General features: G+C 40.5%; 1 protein-coding gene across 1 annotated transcript; it reads left to right on the top strand.

Annotated features, from left to right (window-relative positions):
* Positions 1–15,459: 15,459 nt before the first annotated feature.
* Positions 15,460–16,584, top strand: LOC133256558 (olfactory receptor 1L8-like). The gene has a single exon (XM_061431348.1). It carries the CDS (start codon positions 15,652–15,654, stop codon positions 16,582–16,584), a length of 933 nt encoding a protein of 310 aa, XP_061287332.1. The 5' UTR covers positions 15,460–15,651.
* The last annotated feature ends 2,527 nt before the right edge of the window (positions 16,585–19,111 follow it).

Genomic DNA, 19,111 nt, shown 5'->3' with positions numbered 1-19,111 from the left:
TTTCTCTTGGTTCTTGACAAACATAATAAACTCTTGTAGGTCAGTAGATATGACTCACATGTGTCATGGATGTTGGGTTGTGTCCACTTCTTTACACATGCAACTACTAACAGTGGAGATTTTATGATGATTCAGGAATAGGCTCCAGGTCTACCAAATTCTTGGCTTCCAGTTTTCATGTATCAGCATCTCTCTTCCTGTCTTCCTCTTCTCCACGAAACCACATCCTTTTCATTGCTCCAAATGCTGTTGAAACCTTTGTTTCCCACAAAATTTCCTAGAACTTAACATATATCTGTTCAATAACTTTTGATTCCCTTAATATAATTTGGCTCTCAATGTAATTTCTGGAATAATCTATCTGTTTGAAAGTCGTTGCAGTGATTCAGAATAGGAGAAGCAGAGAGAGAGTGACAGGATTGAGGCTCTTAAGAAACTGAAGCTTCCACCAAGCGAGGGTTTGTCTAGTACAACAGTTATCCAGGGATTGTGCCTCTTCCTTCTTCCGTATTTTTGACAGCACAATGTTCTAGGCTCCATAGTGAACAAAAGCCCAACTCTTAGCCCCGCTCAGCCAGGTGACCTAGTAGTTCAGCACACAACTGCCCTGATTATCAGGCCAGGGTACATGAGGCTGAGTTGCCTCTGAGTCTCTACCCTGGTCATCTGGTGCCTCAAATATGCCTCGAGGCACTGGTCTTGTTCCCTCTCTTAGCTTTAGTTCCCCTTAGAGAGTCCCCTCTTGCCACCATCATAATCATCCAGATCTGTCTGCTTCCCAAAGAAAGTGCATACATTAATTCTATGTACTTAGAATTAATGATTCTAAGGAGAATATAAAACCCACATGTGAACATTAAAGGCAGATATAACTAGGAACTTCGGGAACCATTCAGAAACATACTGAGTGCTCTGGGAAATAGAGTCATCTAGGCAAGGACTTTATACTGTTCACTTCTGTTTCTTCCTTTATTCTCTATTGTTACTCAGTGATTTTATACTTTATTTTATATCGGAATATTTTATCATTTATTATTCTTCTATGTTCTTCTTGGAGCTATTATTCAATAGGTCTCATGTGGGCCTGTGAACCGGCATTTTAAGGAGCACCCCATACAAAAGACTAACCTAATCTTTATGTAGGAAGCTGCATGATTGAAAATTCTGGACCACTCCCTATGTCCCATTATTTGTATTCTGTACTCATGCCTTCACTTATGCTATATCAAACGTATAATCTACATGTATACAGATACTCACTGATTGCAGCATTTTTCATAATAGAAAAAGTTAGAAATATTAAAAATAATCTAAATGCCCATCAATAGAGAAATAGATAAATAGTGGTTCAATTTTTCCATAGAGAGAAATAATCTGTAATAGGTATACATAAGGAGGTATATCTCTAGGACTGACCTGAAAAGCCATTACGAATATAACTGAAAATGTCTATGAGAAAACCTGTTAGGGCAAAAAAAAAAAAAAAGTATATAAAAAAAAAAAGTATATATATCTGTGTGTGTTTGTGTGTGTGTGTGTGAGGGTATATTTTTCTGTATCTGGTGAGATTATATACCCAGTAAGAAAACATACACCCTTACACACACACACACACACACACACACACACACACACACACATTAACACACACACCATTATACAAAAGACTGGAGGAAATAATGTGTGCTTTAAAGTCTGCACATATTTTTAACATCAGATTTTTTAAACGGGGACTTTTTGTTTTTATAAACAAACACCAATTGTTAAGAGTAGTGTAAAATCTATTGCTCTGTTGTTCCTCATCATTGAGTTTTGTTTTGTTTAAAAAGCAATAATATCGCATCATGATAGGAAAGAGCTGGTAGAAAAGAGGTCGGATCACCAATGGGACCCTCCATTGAATGTCCTAATTCTCATTTTGATGAACTAGATAAGGAAGAAACACTTCATGCATGAAAACAATCACACATCTACATAACATAGGGTTTTTGCTATCAACACTTTGGGTTTGGAAGAGAAAATCCTGTTCTTTACACTTTTCTCCAAGACTGGGCATGGCCATGGAACTATGGCTATGTCCCTTGAGTCAGTCTGAGTGAGGTCCAAGAATTTTCATTTCTAACAAGCCCTCAGGTGATGCCACATACTGATTAATAAAAATGCTTTGAGAATCACTAGTCTAGTAGATATCAAGACCCACGATAGACCTATTGCAATGAAGGCTATGTGGATATTGGTGAAAGACTAGACAAACAAGACAGCTGCTATAAAATAGAGAGCCCAAGGGGCGGTCCTAAGATGGCAGAGGAATAGGACAGGGAGACCACTTTCTCCCCCAAAAATTCATCAAAAGAACATCTAAACGCTGAGTAAATTCCACAAAACAATTTCTGAATGCCAGCAGAAGACATCAGGCACCCAGAAAAGCAGTCCATTGTCTTCGAAAAGAGATAGGAAAAAATATAAAAGACAAAAAAAGAGAGACAAAAGAGGTAGGGACGGAGCTCCGTCCCGGAAAGGGAGTCTTAAAAAGAGAGAAGTTTCCAAACACCAGGAAACACTCTCACTGCTGAGTCTGTGGTGAGCCTTGGAAGCACAGAGGGCAACATAACAGGGAGGAAAAATAAATAAATAATTAAACCCCACAGATTATGAGCCCAACTGTAACTCCCCCAGCAGAGAAGCAGAGCAGACGCCTGCACCCGCCACTAGCAAGTGGGGGCTGGGCAGGGAGGAACGGGCTGCATTGCTTAGAGTAAGGATCTGGCCTGAATGCCCCGAGGGCAATCTGAGTGAACTAACTTGGGCTAGCAAAGCAGGCTGTGGGATAGTACCACGAGAAAAGCTCTAAGACACCTCCAGGCCCGTGCACAGAAAAACGACTGAACAGAACTAGCCAACTGCAGGACATCCCTCTCTGGTGACAGGCAGCCAGAGCCGGAAGGGGCCAATCGTGCCCCATAGAGACATTATCTACTGAACTGCAAGCAGGCTTCTTTGCTAACTAAGACTTCCTGGGTTCTGGACAGTGAACATCCACATGAGAAGGTGCACCGGTTGTACACCCAGAAAACCGAGCAGCAGGGATGGGGGAGGCGATAAGTCGCAGTGACCGTGCTTACCAAACACCTCATCACCTGAGATGCTCGGACCTGGAAAGGACACAAAATGCAGGCCCAACCGAGTCTGCACCTCTGAGGAATACCTGAGTGCCTGAACCTGAGCGGCTTAGAGCTGGGAGGTGCATGCAGCCCAGGGCCAGCCTAGGACAGTTCCCGGCGGAGCAACCTGGACCCTGAGCAGTGTGGGCATGGAGGGTGCACACGCCATGAGCGGGGGCAGGCCCAGTGTGGCCAAGACACTGCGAGCACACGACAGTGTTATTTGTTTGCAGCGTCCCGCCCTCCCCACACTGTGACTGAACAAGTGAGCCTAAAATAAGTGTCCACCACCGCCCCCTTTTTGTCAGGGCAGAGATCAGACACTGAAGAGACCAGCAAACAGAAGAAGCTAAAACAGAGGGAACCGCCTTGGAAGTGAAAGGTGCAATAGATTAAAACCCTGTCGTTAGTACGGACTGAGGCCTTTAGATCTTGAGAAATATAAGCCGGGCAAGGAACTATCCAAAAATGAACTGACCCCACAATACCCACAACACCAGAGAAAGTCCTAGATATATTTTTACTATTTTTATGATCATTCTTTTTTTTTTTAATTTTTAAGTCCTCTATTACTCCTTTAATTTTCACTTTTATAACCTACTATTATTTGGCAAAAAAAAAAAAAAAAGACCCTCTTTTTTAAAGCAAACTTCATATATATATATATATATATATATATATTATTATTATTATTATTATTGTGACTTTGTTTTTTTTTTCTTTCTTTCTTTTTTTTCTTCTTTTCTTTAATATTGTATTTTTGAAATTCCAAACTCTACTCTAGATTTTTAATCTTTGCTTTTTGGTATTTGTTATCAATTTTGTACCTTTAAACCCTATCTTCAGTACCCATTTTTACTTGGGAGTGAGATTACTGGGTTGACTGCTCTCTCCTGCTTTGGACTCTCCTTTTTCTCCACAAGCTCGCCTCTGTCTCCTCCCTTCCCCCTCTCTTTTCTACCCAACTCTCTGAATCTCTGTGTGTTCCAGACAGTGGAGAATACTTAGGGAACTGATTACTGGCTGGATCTGTCTCTCTCCTTTTGCATCCCCACTTTTATCCTCCTAAGCACCTCTGTCTCCTTCCTCCCTCTTCTCTTCTCTTCTCTTCTCTGTACAACTCCGTGAACATCTCTGAGTGGCCCAGTTGTGGAATGCACATAAGGAAGTGATTACTGGCTAGCTTGCTCTCTCCTCTATTGATTCCACCTCATATCATTCGGGTTGTCTCCAACACCCTCATCCCTCTTCGCTTCTCCATGTAACTCTGTGAACCCCTCTGGGAGTCCCTCACTGTGGAGAAACTTTTCATCTTTAACCTAGAAGTTTTATCAATGGTTCTGTATAGAAGGAGAAGTCTTGAGGCTACTGTAAAAATAAGACTGAAAGCCAGAAGCAGGAGGCTTAAGTCCAAATCCTGAGAACACCAGAGAACTCCTGACTCCAGGGAACATTAATTGACAGGAGCTCATCAAACACCTCCATACCTACACTGAAACCAAGCACTACCCAAGGGCCAACAAGTTCCAGAGCAAGACATACTACACAAATTCTCCAGCAACACAGGAACACAGCCCTGAGCTCCAATATACAGGCTGCCCAAAGTTGCTCCAAAACCATTGACATCTCATAACTCATTACTGGACACTTCATTGCACTCCAGAGAGAAGAAATCCAGCTCCACCCACCAGAACACCGATACATGCTTCCCTAACCAAGAAACCTTGACTAGCCACCTGTACAACTCCACCCACAGCGAGGAAACTCCATAATAAAGAGAACTCCACAAACTTCCAGAATACAGAAAGGCCAACCCAAACTCAGCAATATAAACAAGAGGAAGAAACAGAGGAATAACCAGCAGGTAAAGGAACAGGATAAATGCCCACCAAACCAAACAAAGTAGCAAGAGATAGGGAATCTACCTGATAAAGAATTCTGAATAATGATAGTGAAAATGATCTAAAATCTTGAAATCAAAATGGAATCACAGATAAATAGCCTGGAGACAAGGACTGAGAGGATGCAAGAAAGGTTAACAAGGACCTAGAAGAAATAAAAAAGAGTCAGTATATAATGAATAATGCAATAAATAAGATCAAAAACACTCTGGAGGCAACAAATAGTAGAATAACGGAGGCAGAAGATAGGATTAGTGAAGTAGAAGATAGAATGGTAGAAATGAATGAATCAGAGAGGAAAAAAGAAAAATGAATTAAAAGAAACGAGGACAATCTCAGAGACCACCAGGACAGTGTTAAATGCTCCAACATTCGAGTCATAGGAGTCCCAGAAGAAGACAAAAAGAAAGACCATGAGAAAATACTTGAGAAGATAATAGTTGAAAACTTCCCTAAAATGGGCAAGGAAATAATCACCCAAGTCTGAGAAACCCAGAGTCCCAAACAGGATAAACCCAAGGCAAAACACCCCAAGACACATATTAATCAAATTAACAAAGATCAAACACAAAGAATAAATATTAAAAGCAGCAAGGGAAAAACAACAAATAACACACAAGGGGATTCCCATAAGGATAACAGCTGATCTTTCAATAGAAACTCTTCAGGCCAGGAGGGAATGGTAAGACATACTTAAAGTGATTAAAGAAAATAACCTACAGCCCAATTACTGTACCCAGCAAGGATCTCATTCAATATGAAGGAGAAATCAAAAGCTTTCAGTCAGTCCATTCAGTTCAGTCGCTCAGTCGTGTCCGACTCTTTGCGACCCCATGAATCACAGCACGCCAGGCCTCCCTTTCCATCACCAACTCCTGGAGTTCACTGAGACTCATGTCCATCGAGTCAGTGATGCCATCCAGCCATCTCAGCCTCTGTCGTCCCCTTCTCCTCCTGCCCCCAATCCCTCCCAGCATCAGAGTCTTTTCCAATGAGTCAACTCTTCGCATGAGGTGGTCAAAGTAATGGAGCTCCAGCTACAGACAAGCAAAAGCTGAGAGAATTCAGCACCACCAAACCAGCTCTCCAACAAATGCTAAAGGATATTCTGTAGACAGGAAACACAAAAAGGGTGTATAAACACGAACCCAAAACAATAAAGTAAATGGCAACGGGATCATATGTATCAATAATTACCTTAAACGTAAATGAGTTGAATGCCACAGCCAAAAGACAAAGACTGGCTGAATGGATATAAAAACAAGACCCCTATATATGTTGTCTACAAGAGACCCACCTCAAAAGAGGGGACACATACAGACTGAAAGTGAAGGGCTGAAAAAGATATTCCACACAAATAGACACCAAAAGAAAGCAGGAGTAGCAATACTCATATCAGATAAAATAGACTTTAAAACAAAGGCTGTGAAAAGAGACAAAGAAGGACACTACATAACGATCAAAGGATAAATCCAAGAAGATATAACAATTATAAATATATATGCATCCAACATAGGAGCACCACAATATGTAAGACAAATGCTAACAAGTATGAAAGGGAAATTAACAATAACACAATGATAGTGGGAGACTTGAATACCCCACTCACATCTATGGATAGATCAACTAAACAGAAAATTAACAAGGAAACACAAACTTTAAATGATACAGTAGACCAGTTAGACCTAATTCATATCTATAGGACATTTCACCCCAAAACAATGAATTTCACCTATTTCTCAAGCACACACGGAACCTTCTCCAGGATAGATCACATCCTGAGCCATAAACCTAGCCTTGGTAAATTCAAAAAAAATTAAATCTTTCCAAGAATCTTTTCTATGGAGAAATATACCATGTTCATGGATTGGAAGAATCAATACACTGACAATGAGTATACTACCCAAAGCAATTTATAGATTCAATGCAATCCCTATCAAGCTACCAACGGTATTCTTCACAGAGCTAGAAAAATAATTTCACAATTTGTATGGAAATACAAAAAACCTCGAATAGCCAAAGCAATCTTGAGAAAGAAGAATGGGACTGGAGAAATCAACCTGCCTGACTTCAGGCTCTACTACAAAACCACAGACATCAAGAAAGTATGGTACTGGCACAAAGACAGAAATATAGATCAATGGAACAAAATAGAAAGCACAGAGATAAATCCACACACCTATGGACACCTTATCTTTGACAAAGGAGGCAAGAATATACAATGGATTAAAGACAATCTCTTTAACACGTGCTGCTTGGAAAACTGATCAACCACTTGTAAAAGAATGAAACTAGAACACTTTCTAACCATACACAAAAATAAACTCAAAATGGATTAAAGATCTAGATGTAAGACCAGAAACTATAAAACTCCTGCTGCTACTGCTCCTGCTAAGTCACTCCAGTAGTGTCCGACTCTGTGCTAACCCATAGACGGCAGCCCACCAGGCTCCCCCGTCCCTGGGATTGTCCAGGCAAGAACACTGGAGTGGGTTGCCATTTCCTTCTCCAATGCATGAAAGTGAAAAGTGAAAGTGAAAGTGAAGTCACTCAGTTGAGTCCAACTCCTAGCGACCCCATGGACTGCAGCCCACCAGGCTCCTCCATCCATGGGATTTTCCAGGCAAGAGTACTGGAGTGGGGTGCCATTGCCTTCTCCAGTATAAAACTCCTAGAGGAGAACATAGGCAAAACACTCTGCGACATACATCACAACAGGATCCTCTAGGACCCACCTCCCAGAATATTGGAAATAAAAGCAAAAATAAACAAATGGGACCTAATTAAACTTAAAAGCTTCTGCACAACAAAGGAAACTATAAGCAAGGTGAAAAGACAGCCTTCAGAACGGGAGAAAATAATAGCAAATGAAGCAACTGACAAACAACTAATCTCAAAAATATACAAGCAACTCCTACAGCTCAATTCCAGAAAAATAAATGACCCAATCACAAAATGGGCCAAAGAACTAAATAGACATTTCTCCAAAGAAGACATACAGATGGCTAACAAACACATGAAAAGATGCTCAACATCACTCATTATCAGAGAAATGCAAATCAAAACCACAATGAGGTACCGTTTCACACCATTCAGAATGACTGCGATCCAAAAGTCTACAAGCAATAAATGCTGGAGAGGGTGTGGAGAAAAGGGAACCCTCTTACACTGTTGGTGGGAATGCAAACTAGTATAGCCACTATGGAGAACAGTGTGGAGATTTCCTTAAAAAACTGGAAATAGAACTGCCTTATGACCCAGCAATCCCACTGCTGGGCATACACACTGAGGAAACCAGAATTGAAAGAAACACATGTACCCCAATGTTCATCGAAGCACTGTTTATAATAGCCAGGACATGGAAGAAACCTAGATGTCCATCAGCAGATGAATGGATAAAGAAAGCTGTGGTACATATACACAATGGAGTATTACTCAGCCATTAAAAAGAATACATTTGAATCAGTTCTAATGAGGTGGATGAAACTGGAGCCTATTATACACAGTGAAGTAAGCCAGAAAGAAAAACACCAATACAGTATACTAAGGCATATATATGGAATTTAGAATGATGGTAACGATAACCCTGTATACGAGACAGCAAAAGAGACACTGATGTATAGAACAGTCTTTGGACTCTGTGGGAGAGGGAGAGGGTGGGATGATTTGGGAGAATGGCATTGAAATATGTATAATATCATATATGAAACGAATCGCCAGTCCAGATTCGATGCACGATACTGGATGCTTGGGGCTGGTACACTGGGACAACCCAGAGGGATGGTATGGGGAGGGAGGAGGGAGGAGGGTTCAGGATGGGGAACACATGTATGCCTGTGGCGGATTCACTTCGATATATTGCAGAACCAATACAATATTGTAAAGTTTAAAAATAAAATAAAATTTAAAAAAATAATAATAAATAAATAAATTCACGGCAGCAGTCACCATCTGCAGTGATTTTGGAGCCCCCAAAATTAAAATCTCTCACTGTTTCCATTGTTTCCCTTTTATTTGCATGAAGTCATGGGACTGGATGCCATGATCTTAGTTTTAGGACAGCTAGTAATTGGAAAAAGTGGGAAAACTAAGGCAGTTGAAGTGAGATCCCCTAGTGAAAAATAAAGGCAGGAAAGAGATTCATTCTTTCTTTCTTGCAAATCACCTCAAAGCAAGAGTGTAGTGTTTTTAACCCTCTCTCACATATAGTCCTGAGTCAGGGCCAATACAGGATGTTTCCAGGGTTCGTTTTTCCAGGAGGTGAAGTATTGGGCCAAAGCCAAACTATAATAATTTTCTGAGACATTTTGTATACAATTTAGAGAGCAGATATCAATGAGTTTCTTAAAGACCTGCCTAGACAATAGTAAGTTAGGATTATCACTGTAGACACATATTGCTGTTACATTTGCTGTAGCACTAAGACAGGGCGCCTGCCTTTGAAAATCAGTGACATACTGCGACTGTCAGCGAGCAGCTGCTGCTTTATGTTTCTGTAACCAGGATGACACCTTGGTTAAACAGGCACCTGAGTACAAGAGAGACATGCCGAGGTCCTCCACCCTGTATGGTGGAATCTAATTGGTCTTTTAACGACAACAGACTTAAACTGGGTGGAAAATTATACTGGAAGGAACTCAAAGAGTTAAAAATAGAACTGCCACATGATCCAGCAGTTTCACTTCTGAGCATTTTCTTGAGGAAAACAAACACACTAATTGAAAAAAAAAAAAAAAGAAAGTGCACCCTAATGTTCACTGGAGCATTGTTTACCACAGAGAAAGTATGAAACTAATTAAGTATCCATCAGTAGATAAATAGATTTTAAAACAATGTGGTATGCATACAAAACAGAATATTACTCAGCCAGAAAAAAATGAGATCTTGCCATTTGCAACAACATGGATGAACTTAGAGGGTATGATGATAAGTGAAATATTCACGTAGAGAAAGAAAAATATCATATGACCTCACTTCAATGTGTAATCTAAAAACCAAAACAAGCAAAACAAAGTGAAAAGTCTCACACGTGCAGAGAAGAGACGGGTGGTAGCCAGCGGAGATGGACTTTGGAGGGGAGAAGTATAGTTGAACGGAACAAAAAGATACAAACTTCCAGTTGTAAATAAACAAGTTGTGGAGATGTAATGTACATCTTGGAGAAGGAAATGGCAACCCACTCCAGTATTCTTGCCTGGAGAATCCCAGGGACGGGGAGCCTGGTGAGCTGCCACCTATGGGGTCACACAGAGTCAGACACAACTGAAGCGAATTAGCTGCAGCAATGTACATCTTAAGAAAAAAGGTCAATAGTATTATAATAACTTTGCATGGAACAAATTATTACAGACACACTGCTCTACAGAAAGAACTAGTAGTTACCAGTGGGGAGAAGGAGAAGTGGAGGGGAAACACAAGGGTAGGGAACTTGTTAAAAAGGGTTGCTGTGGGATTATATGAAATTTTGTAACTGAAACTTTTAAAACTTGTAAAGCACATAGAATTTAAAGAATCTTTCATTGAATAAAAACAAAACACTAAATGAAACATTTCCCCTAAAAAAAAACCAACAGAGACAAATACTATATGACATCACTTATATATAGACTATTAAAAGACAAACTAATGAAAATTTTAAAAAGACAGAATCATAGATACATACACCAAACTATATATTAGCAGTAGGCAAAGAGAGAGGGAAGAGACAAGATAGGGGTAAAGAATTAAGAGGTACAAACCACTATGTAGAAAATAAATAATCTACAAGCACATATTGTTCAGCACAGAAAATATACCCAATATTGTATAATAACTATAAATGGAGTATAACCTTTAAAAATTGTGATTCACTGTGTTGGATACCTGAACTTACATAATATTGTATATCAACTATACCTCAATTTAAAAAAAAATTAAAGAAAGAATTTTACCTCAAAACACTGCTCTAGGTCAATCCATGTTGTTGCCAGAGGCAAGATTTCCTTTTTTCTGGCTGAGTAATAATCTATTTTGTATGCATACCACCTGAACTCTGAAATACATACATTTTTTTCCGAAAGCTCCTTTGTTAAATATGACAGTATATTTTGCCTGACCCTGTGCACTAAAAATACATTAATATTAACCTAATCCCACACAGAAAAAATCTAATCCACATGCACCCCAGACACTGGCAAGCACATACACACCATTGATCTCCCTCAACTGAATCCCCTGAAAAGTACAATGTTCCCACATTGACTTATGATCTGCCAGATCTAGACTACACCTTGGTCCATACCTGAATCCCCTGAAATAAATGTACTCACCCACATAAATATTTGTCCACTCATGATAGCCCATATTGGGGAAACTGAAGCATAGTCTTGAGATGATGTACTGAGGTTCAGAAACTCTGAGATTAGTGCCAACATCTTAACAGGAAGCCTCAGGGGTCCCCTGTCCTCTTGGAGTCAGCAGTGCTGGCTGTGATTCCCATTTGCTTTCTCTGCCTACAGAGATTCAAGGACAAACTCCTCTGAGAGGTCCTCACATCACGACTCCCTCAGCCTAATAAATGCCCCAGAGACCAGCAGAGCAGATCTCAGACTCATGAGAAGCTGGCTGGGCTTCTACAATCAGGAGAGTCCTCCCACTTGAGTCAAACCATCTCTGCCTTCTGAGATCTGGAGCTGGGAGGAGCAGCATCATGCAAGGGACCAGGCGTTAGGGAAGAAATGGGGGTTGAGGTCAGGAAAGGGAAATGTGTTATCCCTTTGGAGTAGTATGTCGGCTCCTCCTCCATCCCTGCTTCTCTCCTTGTCATTCAGCCCAGAAGTACGTGGAAGACACATGCAGAAGCTGAACTTTGGTGAGAAGCAGATTCGACCTGATGAACAGACATGGTGCACATCATCTTCTGGAGCAGCTGGGAAGGAAAGAAAAGCATCTGGACGTGGAGGTGAGCTGCAGAAGCTGTCCACTCACTTGGCTACTCCAACCCAGTTTGGTACTTACTCTTTTCTCCCTGATACTTTCAAATATTTCATGGATTGGGAAGTCATAAGATCCAAGTAACATTTCCATATGTCACTTGGTTTTAAATCCATCCAGTTGGACTTCTAGGCACCTATACCATATGTTTTGGTGGAAGCAAAATTCTTCAATAGAAATAAGAGGAAAGAAAGAGTTGTATTCCCAGCATCATTCATACACCCTGTCCTTTTAGAGCTAATCTTCATGATTCTCAAATCCAAAACCTTCCTCTCTTTCTAGTCATCAGCCTGGGTGTTCCTCACTTCTCTGACCTAGAGCAATCATTTCCATTAATTCACCAAATCTCCACTAATTTTTGTATTGCACATTCCCCAGGCAGCCCTTTCACAATGACTCACTTTTGAATATTGATCTGTGTGTGATGTACGGCTTTACAGACATAGTGTCTCCCTTGTTATTCATAAAACATCAGGAACCAGCTTGTGAGCAGGTGATGTAGGGTGAATCAAACCCCTCACTGTTTGTCTTCACCAGAGGGCACTGTCCACTGCACGACACCAGCTCCACACACCAGACACGCCCAAGTCATTCATGGCCAATTTTTTCCACCCGATTTGGCCAGTTAATCATGGATATTCATATTTTCAAATTCCACTACAACACAGAAAGGCCACCTCTCTAGCAAATACAAGGATAAATTCTGAATATGGGAGAAGAAAGTGTGTCAGAGGGTACAAGGGCAATTCGAGTAGGAAATTTTTAGAACAATAAAAACAGTGCCTATGTTGATGGTGATCGACAATTAACATAGCGTAACTAGAGGAGGGGAAGCTTAACACTGGAGAGCATAAACTTAGAGTGAGCCAACTTGGAGTTAAACTTGATTGCTTCTCACGTCCTTAGTGAACTTCAGGAAACCACTTCACCTCTGTAAGCCTAAGTCTCCTGAAATGCTTCATAATTCCTTGGGATTCAGTGGCATGTTTAGCATAAACTTGGTACATAATACTTACCCATAAATATTGGTCATTATTATTAGCTTTAATTACTGATTCATCCAATTCTTCAGTGCATAAACAAATATTCTTTCCATAAAAACCTGCCAAATCCTGAAATTAGCTGGACAGTTTGGCAGTGAGGGATGTGATACTTTACGTACATAAATTAATTGATTTTCAGAACATCAAGAAATAGAAGATAAAGGAAGGTGACAAAGGGACTGATGAGGATCAACAGCTTCTCCTGCATGCTGACAATATGCTCTTCTCTCTTCTAAGTGTTTTCATGCATTATTTCACTATTTTCATGAGAATGTGAATATTTGTGTCCTATATGACACATGAAGTACCTGAGGTTTAAAGATGTTTAATAACTTATATAAAAATATGAGCAGTTAATTGTAAATGATGTAATGTATTAATCCAACAATGTTAAATAAATTAATATGTAATATATGACTTTAAGGCCTTCCCAGGTTGCACTAGTGGTAAAGGATCTACCTGCCAGTGCAGGAGTTGTAAGAGACACAGATCCAATCCCTGGGGTGATCTCCCTGAGAAGGGAATGGCACCTCACTCCAGTATTCTTGCCTGGAAAATTCCATGGGCAAAGGAGCCTGGCAGGCTATAGTCTTTGAGGCCTCAGTGAGTTGGACACAACTGAACGACCGAGAACACACATGCACACAAGACTTAAAGTCCTGAGTATGACTGGAAGACACATATTTACATGTTTCTCATATGTATCTTTGAATAAATATATGAGAGAAGAAATTTTAAAACATGAATTGTATAGTTAACAATGGATGCCTTTCTGTACAAAAGTGGTTTAGGACAGGGGATTAATGAAGGGAAGAATGATTTACAAAAGAGGGGAGACTTGTACAGACTGATGATAGCATGCCGTGAGTTCAGGAGGGGCTAACCTTTGAAAGGTTAAGAACCTTTCATTCTGTGTCCAAACAAGGAAAAACCACTGTTGAATTGGATTCAATATTCCTCTCAGATATTCACTGTTGATTATTTTGGCAAATGTTTATTTCTATCGAAGACACACAAAGTCTAGTTTTATAGTAACTGAATTTGCTTTGGTAAAGAATAGGGGTCCTTCATGTTGATGTATGGCAGAACCAATACAATATTATAAAGTAATTAGCCTCCAGTTAAAATAAATAAATTTATATTTTAAAAAAGAAAGTGGAAAAAAAATAAAATACTCCCCACCTCCAATGATCTCTATCTGCTTATACTAATAATATTCTATTTTTTAACAAATGTATCACTCAGTTCAGTTCAGTCGCTCAGTCATGTCCAACTCTTTGTGACCCTATGGACTGCAGCATGCCAGGCTTCCCTGTCCATCACCAACACCCAGAGCTTGCTCATACTCATGTCCATACACTCGGTGATGCTATCCAACCATCTAATCCTCTGTTTTCCCCTTTTTCTCCTGTCTTCAATCTTTCCCAGCATCAGGCCTTTTCCAATGAGTCAGTTCTTCACATCAGGTGGCCAAAGCATTGGAGTTTCATCTTCAGTATCAGTCCTTACAATGAATATTCAGGAGTGATCTCCTTTAGAATGGACTGGTTTTATCTCCTTGCAGTCCAAGGGACTCTCAAAAGTCTTCTCCAACACCACAGTTCAAAAACATCAATTCTTTGGTGCTCAACTTTCTTTATAGTCCAACTCCCACATCCATTCATGATCACTGGAAAAGCAATACCTTTGACTAGATGCACCTAGTAAAGTAATGTCTCTGCTTTTTAATACACTGTCTAGATTGGTCATAATTTTCTTCCAAGGAGCAAGCATCTTTTCATTTCATGGCTGCAATCACCATCTGTAGTGATTTTGGAACCCAAGAAAATTAAGTCTGTCACTGTTTCCACTGTTTTCCCATCTATTTTCCATGAAGTGATGGGACTGGATACCATGATCTTAATTTTTTGAATGTTGAGTTTTAAGTCAGCTTTTCACTCTCTTGTTTCAATTTCATCAAAAGGCCCTTTAGTTTCTCTTCACTTTCTGCCATAAATGTTGTATCATCTGTGTATCTGAGGTCGTTGATATTTCTCCCAGCAATCCTGATTCCAGCTTATGCTTCATCCAACCCGGCATTTTGCACGATGTACTCTGCATATAAGTTAAATAAGCTGGGTGACAATATACATCCTTGATGTATTCTGTACTGCTACGTGTATGTATCACTACCTGATACTGTATTACATATACTGTTTTTGATCATCTGACTTATCACGCAAGCTACATGAATTATACAAAGGCAAGAATTTTGTTCTATTGCTGTATTCCCAGCAGGGACACAGATTTCGTAGACTAGGAACTAAGGAACTTGAATCAAGGGGTCCAGGTGTGATGGTTTCTAAAGGAAAACCCTTCTTCTGTTCCTTCAGGTTTCATAATAAGGCCCTTATGATGGATTGGGAAAGGGAGGACCACATCAAGGGACCAAGAAGGTAACAAGCTTTCCCAGAACAGCTGCTAATAGTGCCTAAATAGAGGACAACAAAGACTTGCTGGGTTCTTGTAATTTGGGCTGTGGAATAGGAGCATGATGAATAACAAACCTTCTTGTACATAGCGAGACCAAAGTCAATGGAAAGACTCAATCAAACCAGCGGTGTCTCTGAGTTCATACTCCTGGGACTTTCCTCGCGGCCAGAGGACCAAAAACCACTCTTTATCCTCTTCCTCATCATGTACCTGGTCACAATAACAGGGAACCTGCTCATCATCCTGGCCGTCCGTTCTGACCCTCAACTGCACACCCCCATGTATTTCTTCCTGAGTTTCCTGTCTTTCATTGACATTTGCTTCTCAACAACCATTGTCCCCAGGATGCTGGTGAATTTCCTGTCAGAGAACAAGACCATCTCCTATGCTGGATGTCTGACCCAGATGTATTTTACATATGCCTTGGGCAACACTGATAGTTATCTTCTGGCAGCCATGGCCTATGACCGCTATGTGGCCATCTGTGATCCCTTCCACTATATCACCATCATGAGCCGCCGCCCCTGTGTCCTGCTGGTGGCCTTCTCCTGCTCACTGCCTCACCTCCACTCACTCCTACACATACTTTTGCTGAATCAGCTCACCTTCTGTAACTCCAATGTTGTCCACCACTTTTTCTGCGACATCAACCCTCTGCTGAAATTGTCCTGCTCCTCCATATTTGTCAATGATCTCACAATAAAGACAGAAGGGCTGGTGTTTTGGGTGACCCCCTTCCTATGCATTGTTTTCTCATATGTGCGAATCCTCATAACAGTTCTCAGGATCCCCTCAGCTGCAGGGAAACGCAAAGCCTTCTCCACCTGTGGCTCCCACTTTACTGTGGTGATCCTGTTTTATGGAAGCATCTTTTATGTGTATTTACAGCCCTTGTCCAGCTACAATGTTCGGGACCGAGTGGCAACAATTGTCTACACGGTCCTGTCCTCCATGCTCAACCCTTTCATTTACAGTCTGAGAAATAAAGACATGAAGAGGGGCCTGGGGAAGCTGCTGGGCAGGAGGAAATCCTAGCTAGAAGGAAGAAATCCTAGCCTTCTGGGGATATGTTCATGTGTTTTTCTGAGGCTCTAGATCCTGTTTCTGCTGGTTCTTGACAAACATAATAAACTCTTGTAGGTCAGTAGATATGACTCACATGTGTCATGGATGTTGGGTTGCACTCACTTCTTTACACATGCAACTACTAACCATGGAGACTTTATGATGATTCAGGAATAGGCTCCAGGTCTACCAAAATCTTGGCTTCTGGTTTTCATATATCTGCAACTCTCTTTCTGCCTTACTTTTCTCCAGGAAACCACATCTTTTTCATTGCTCCAAATGCTGTTGTTTTTCACAAAATTTCCTAGAACATACATCTGTCTGATAACTTTTGATTCTCTTAATATAATTTCGGTTTCAATGTAATTTCTATAATGAACTAGCTTTTTGAAAATCCTTGCAGTAATTTAGAAAAACGATGCAATTAGACAGAGACGGTGACAAGACAGAGACTTAGAAAACTGAAACTTCCACCAAGCGAGGAGTGTGTCTAGTGCAACAGTTATACAGAGATTGTGCCCTTCCTTCTTCCATGTTTTTGACAGCAGAATGTTCTGGGCTCTGTAGTGAACAAAAACCTAACTCTTATGCATGTTAACTATCATTATTGTGGTAATCATTCTGTAATAAAAACACATAACAATTCACTGTGTTGGATACTTTAAACAGTGTCATGTGTCCATTATATCTCAATAAAGCTGGAATAAATAAATAACACTTGTCAAGAGGATGAATGAATAGAAAGGCAGACACATGAATAGTAAGTGAAGGAGACAAAACGCAAAGCCAAGACTTTCTGTCTACATTATTTATTCTTGATATGTAGATGAAAGTTTAAAAATAAATTCACGACAAAGGAAAAGGACCCATGGGTATTGCATGAAGCAGTGGTTTATATTGAGAGCAGTAGCCGAATGTACCTTCTTTCCTATAATTTTACTATGGATAATGTTTACCGAAATACACAATATTTTCTGTATAAAATTCAAAAGTTAATTTTCTCTTCAATTTTCATGCCAGGAAGCAGTTTTACCCTCATTTAGTAAAAGAAGAACCTGAGGCTTCTAAAGGCTAAGTAACTTCTTAAATGTAACTACTAACAGAAAAGGGCAGTATTCTAATACGTATCTCTTTTCTCAACACTAAACGTCAAACACTGCTCTGAGACTAAACTCTAAAACACATGCTTTTTTATCCAACATCCTTTTGCTACGTATGACAATATCCTTTGCATGGCTCTGGGCTTTAAACATACATAAACGTTAACTGCATACCACATGGAAAAAATGTCTAGTCCACATGCCAACCCAGATACTGGAAAGCACAGACACTGAAAGCACATAGATCTACCACTGCATTCCCTGAAAGCGTTAACCTTCCACTACATTAACCGATGACCTGCCAGGATCTAGAATACACCTTGGTCCACATTTGAATGTCCTGAAATAACAAGATTCACCCCAGTGAGTATTTGTCCATCCTTGATAAAGCATATCACTTGGGGAAACTGAAACAGGCCCATGACATAGTACACTGAGGTTCAGAAGCTCTGAGATTAGTCCCAACATCTATTCAGAAAGTCTCAAGGGTCCTCTGTCCCTTTGGAGTCAGCAGTGCTAGTTGTGATTCCTCTTCTGCTTTCTCTGCCTACAGAGATCCCAGGATAAACTCTATGGAGAGATCATCACACCTCAACTCCCTCAGCCTAACAAACACCCCAGAGGCCAGCAGAGCAGACCTCAGACTCATGAGAAGCTGGCTGGGCTTCCTCAATCAGGAGAGTCCTCCCACTTGAGTCAGAGCATCTCTGCCTTCTGAGATCTGGAGCTGGCAGAAGCAATAGGCAGCTAGGGACCAAGTGTTAGGAAAGAAGTGGGAGTTGAGGTCAGTGAAGGAAAGCATGTTACCCCTTTGGAGTAGCCTATCAGCTCCTCCTCCATCTCTGTTTGTCTCCTTGTCAGTCAGTCCAGACATTCATGGGAGACATAACAAGGAAGCTGAACTTTGGTTGAGAAACAGACTTGATTTGATAAACAGACGTGGTGCACATCATCTTCTGGAGTGGCTGGGAAGGAAAGAAAAGCATCAGGATGTGGAGGTGAGCTTCAGAAGCTGGCCACTCACTTGGCTACTCCAACCCAGTGTGGTACCTTACTCTTTTCTCCCTGATACTTTCAAATATTTCATGGATTGAGAAGTCATAAGTTCAGGGAGGTAAAACTCACTTTTGGAATTTGGTTTTAAGTCCATGCATTTGGACTTCTAGGCCATATATATCATTTGTTTTTATGGAAACAAAACCCCAGCAGTAGAAAGAAAAGAGAAGGAAAAAAAAAAGATTGTAGTCTCAGCCTGATCCACTCACCTTCTGCTTTTAGAATATTCGAGTCAAAAACCTTCCTCCACTTCTTGTCTTCAACCTGGGTGCTCCTCACTTCTCTGACCTAGAGCAACCAATCCCATTAATTCACCAAATCTCCACTAATTTTTGTATTCC

Source organism: Bos javanicus, chromosome 11, assembly GCF_032452875.1.
Source record: "Bos javanicus breed banteng chromosome 11, ARS-OSU_banteng_1.0, whole genome shotgun sequence".
NCBI classification, from domain to species: domain Eukaryota; kingdom Metazoa; phylum Chordata; class Mammalia; order Artiodactyla; family Bovidae; genus Bos; species Bos javanicus.
This window is presented reverse-complemented; position numbering and strand designations above follow the sequence as displayed.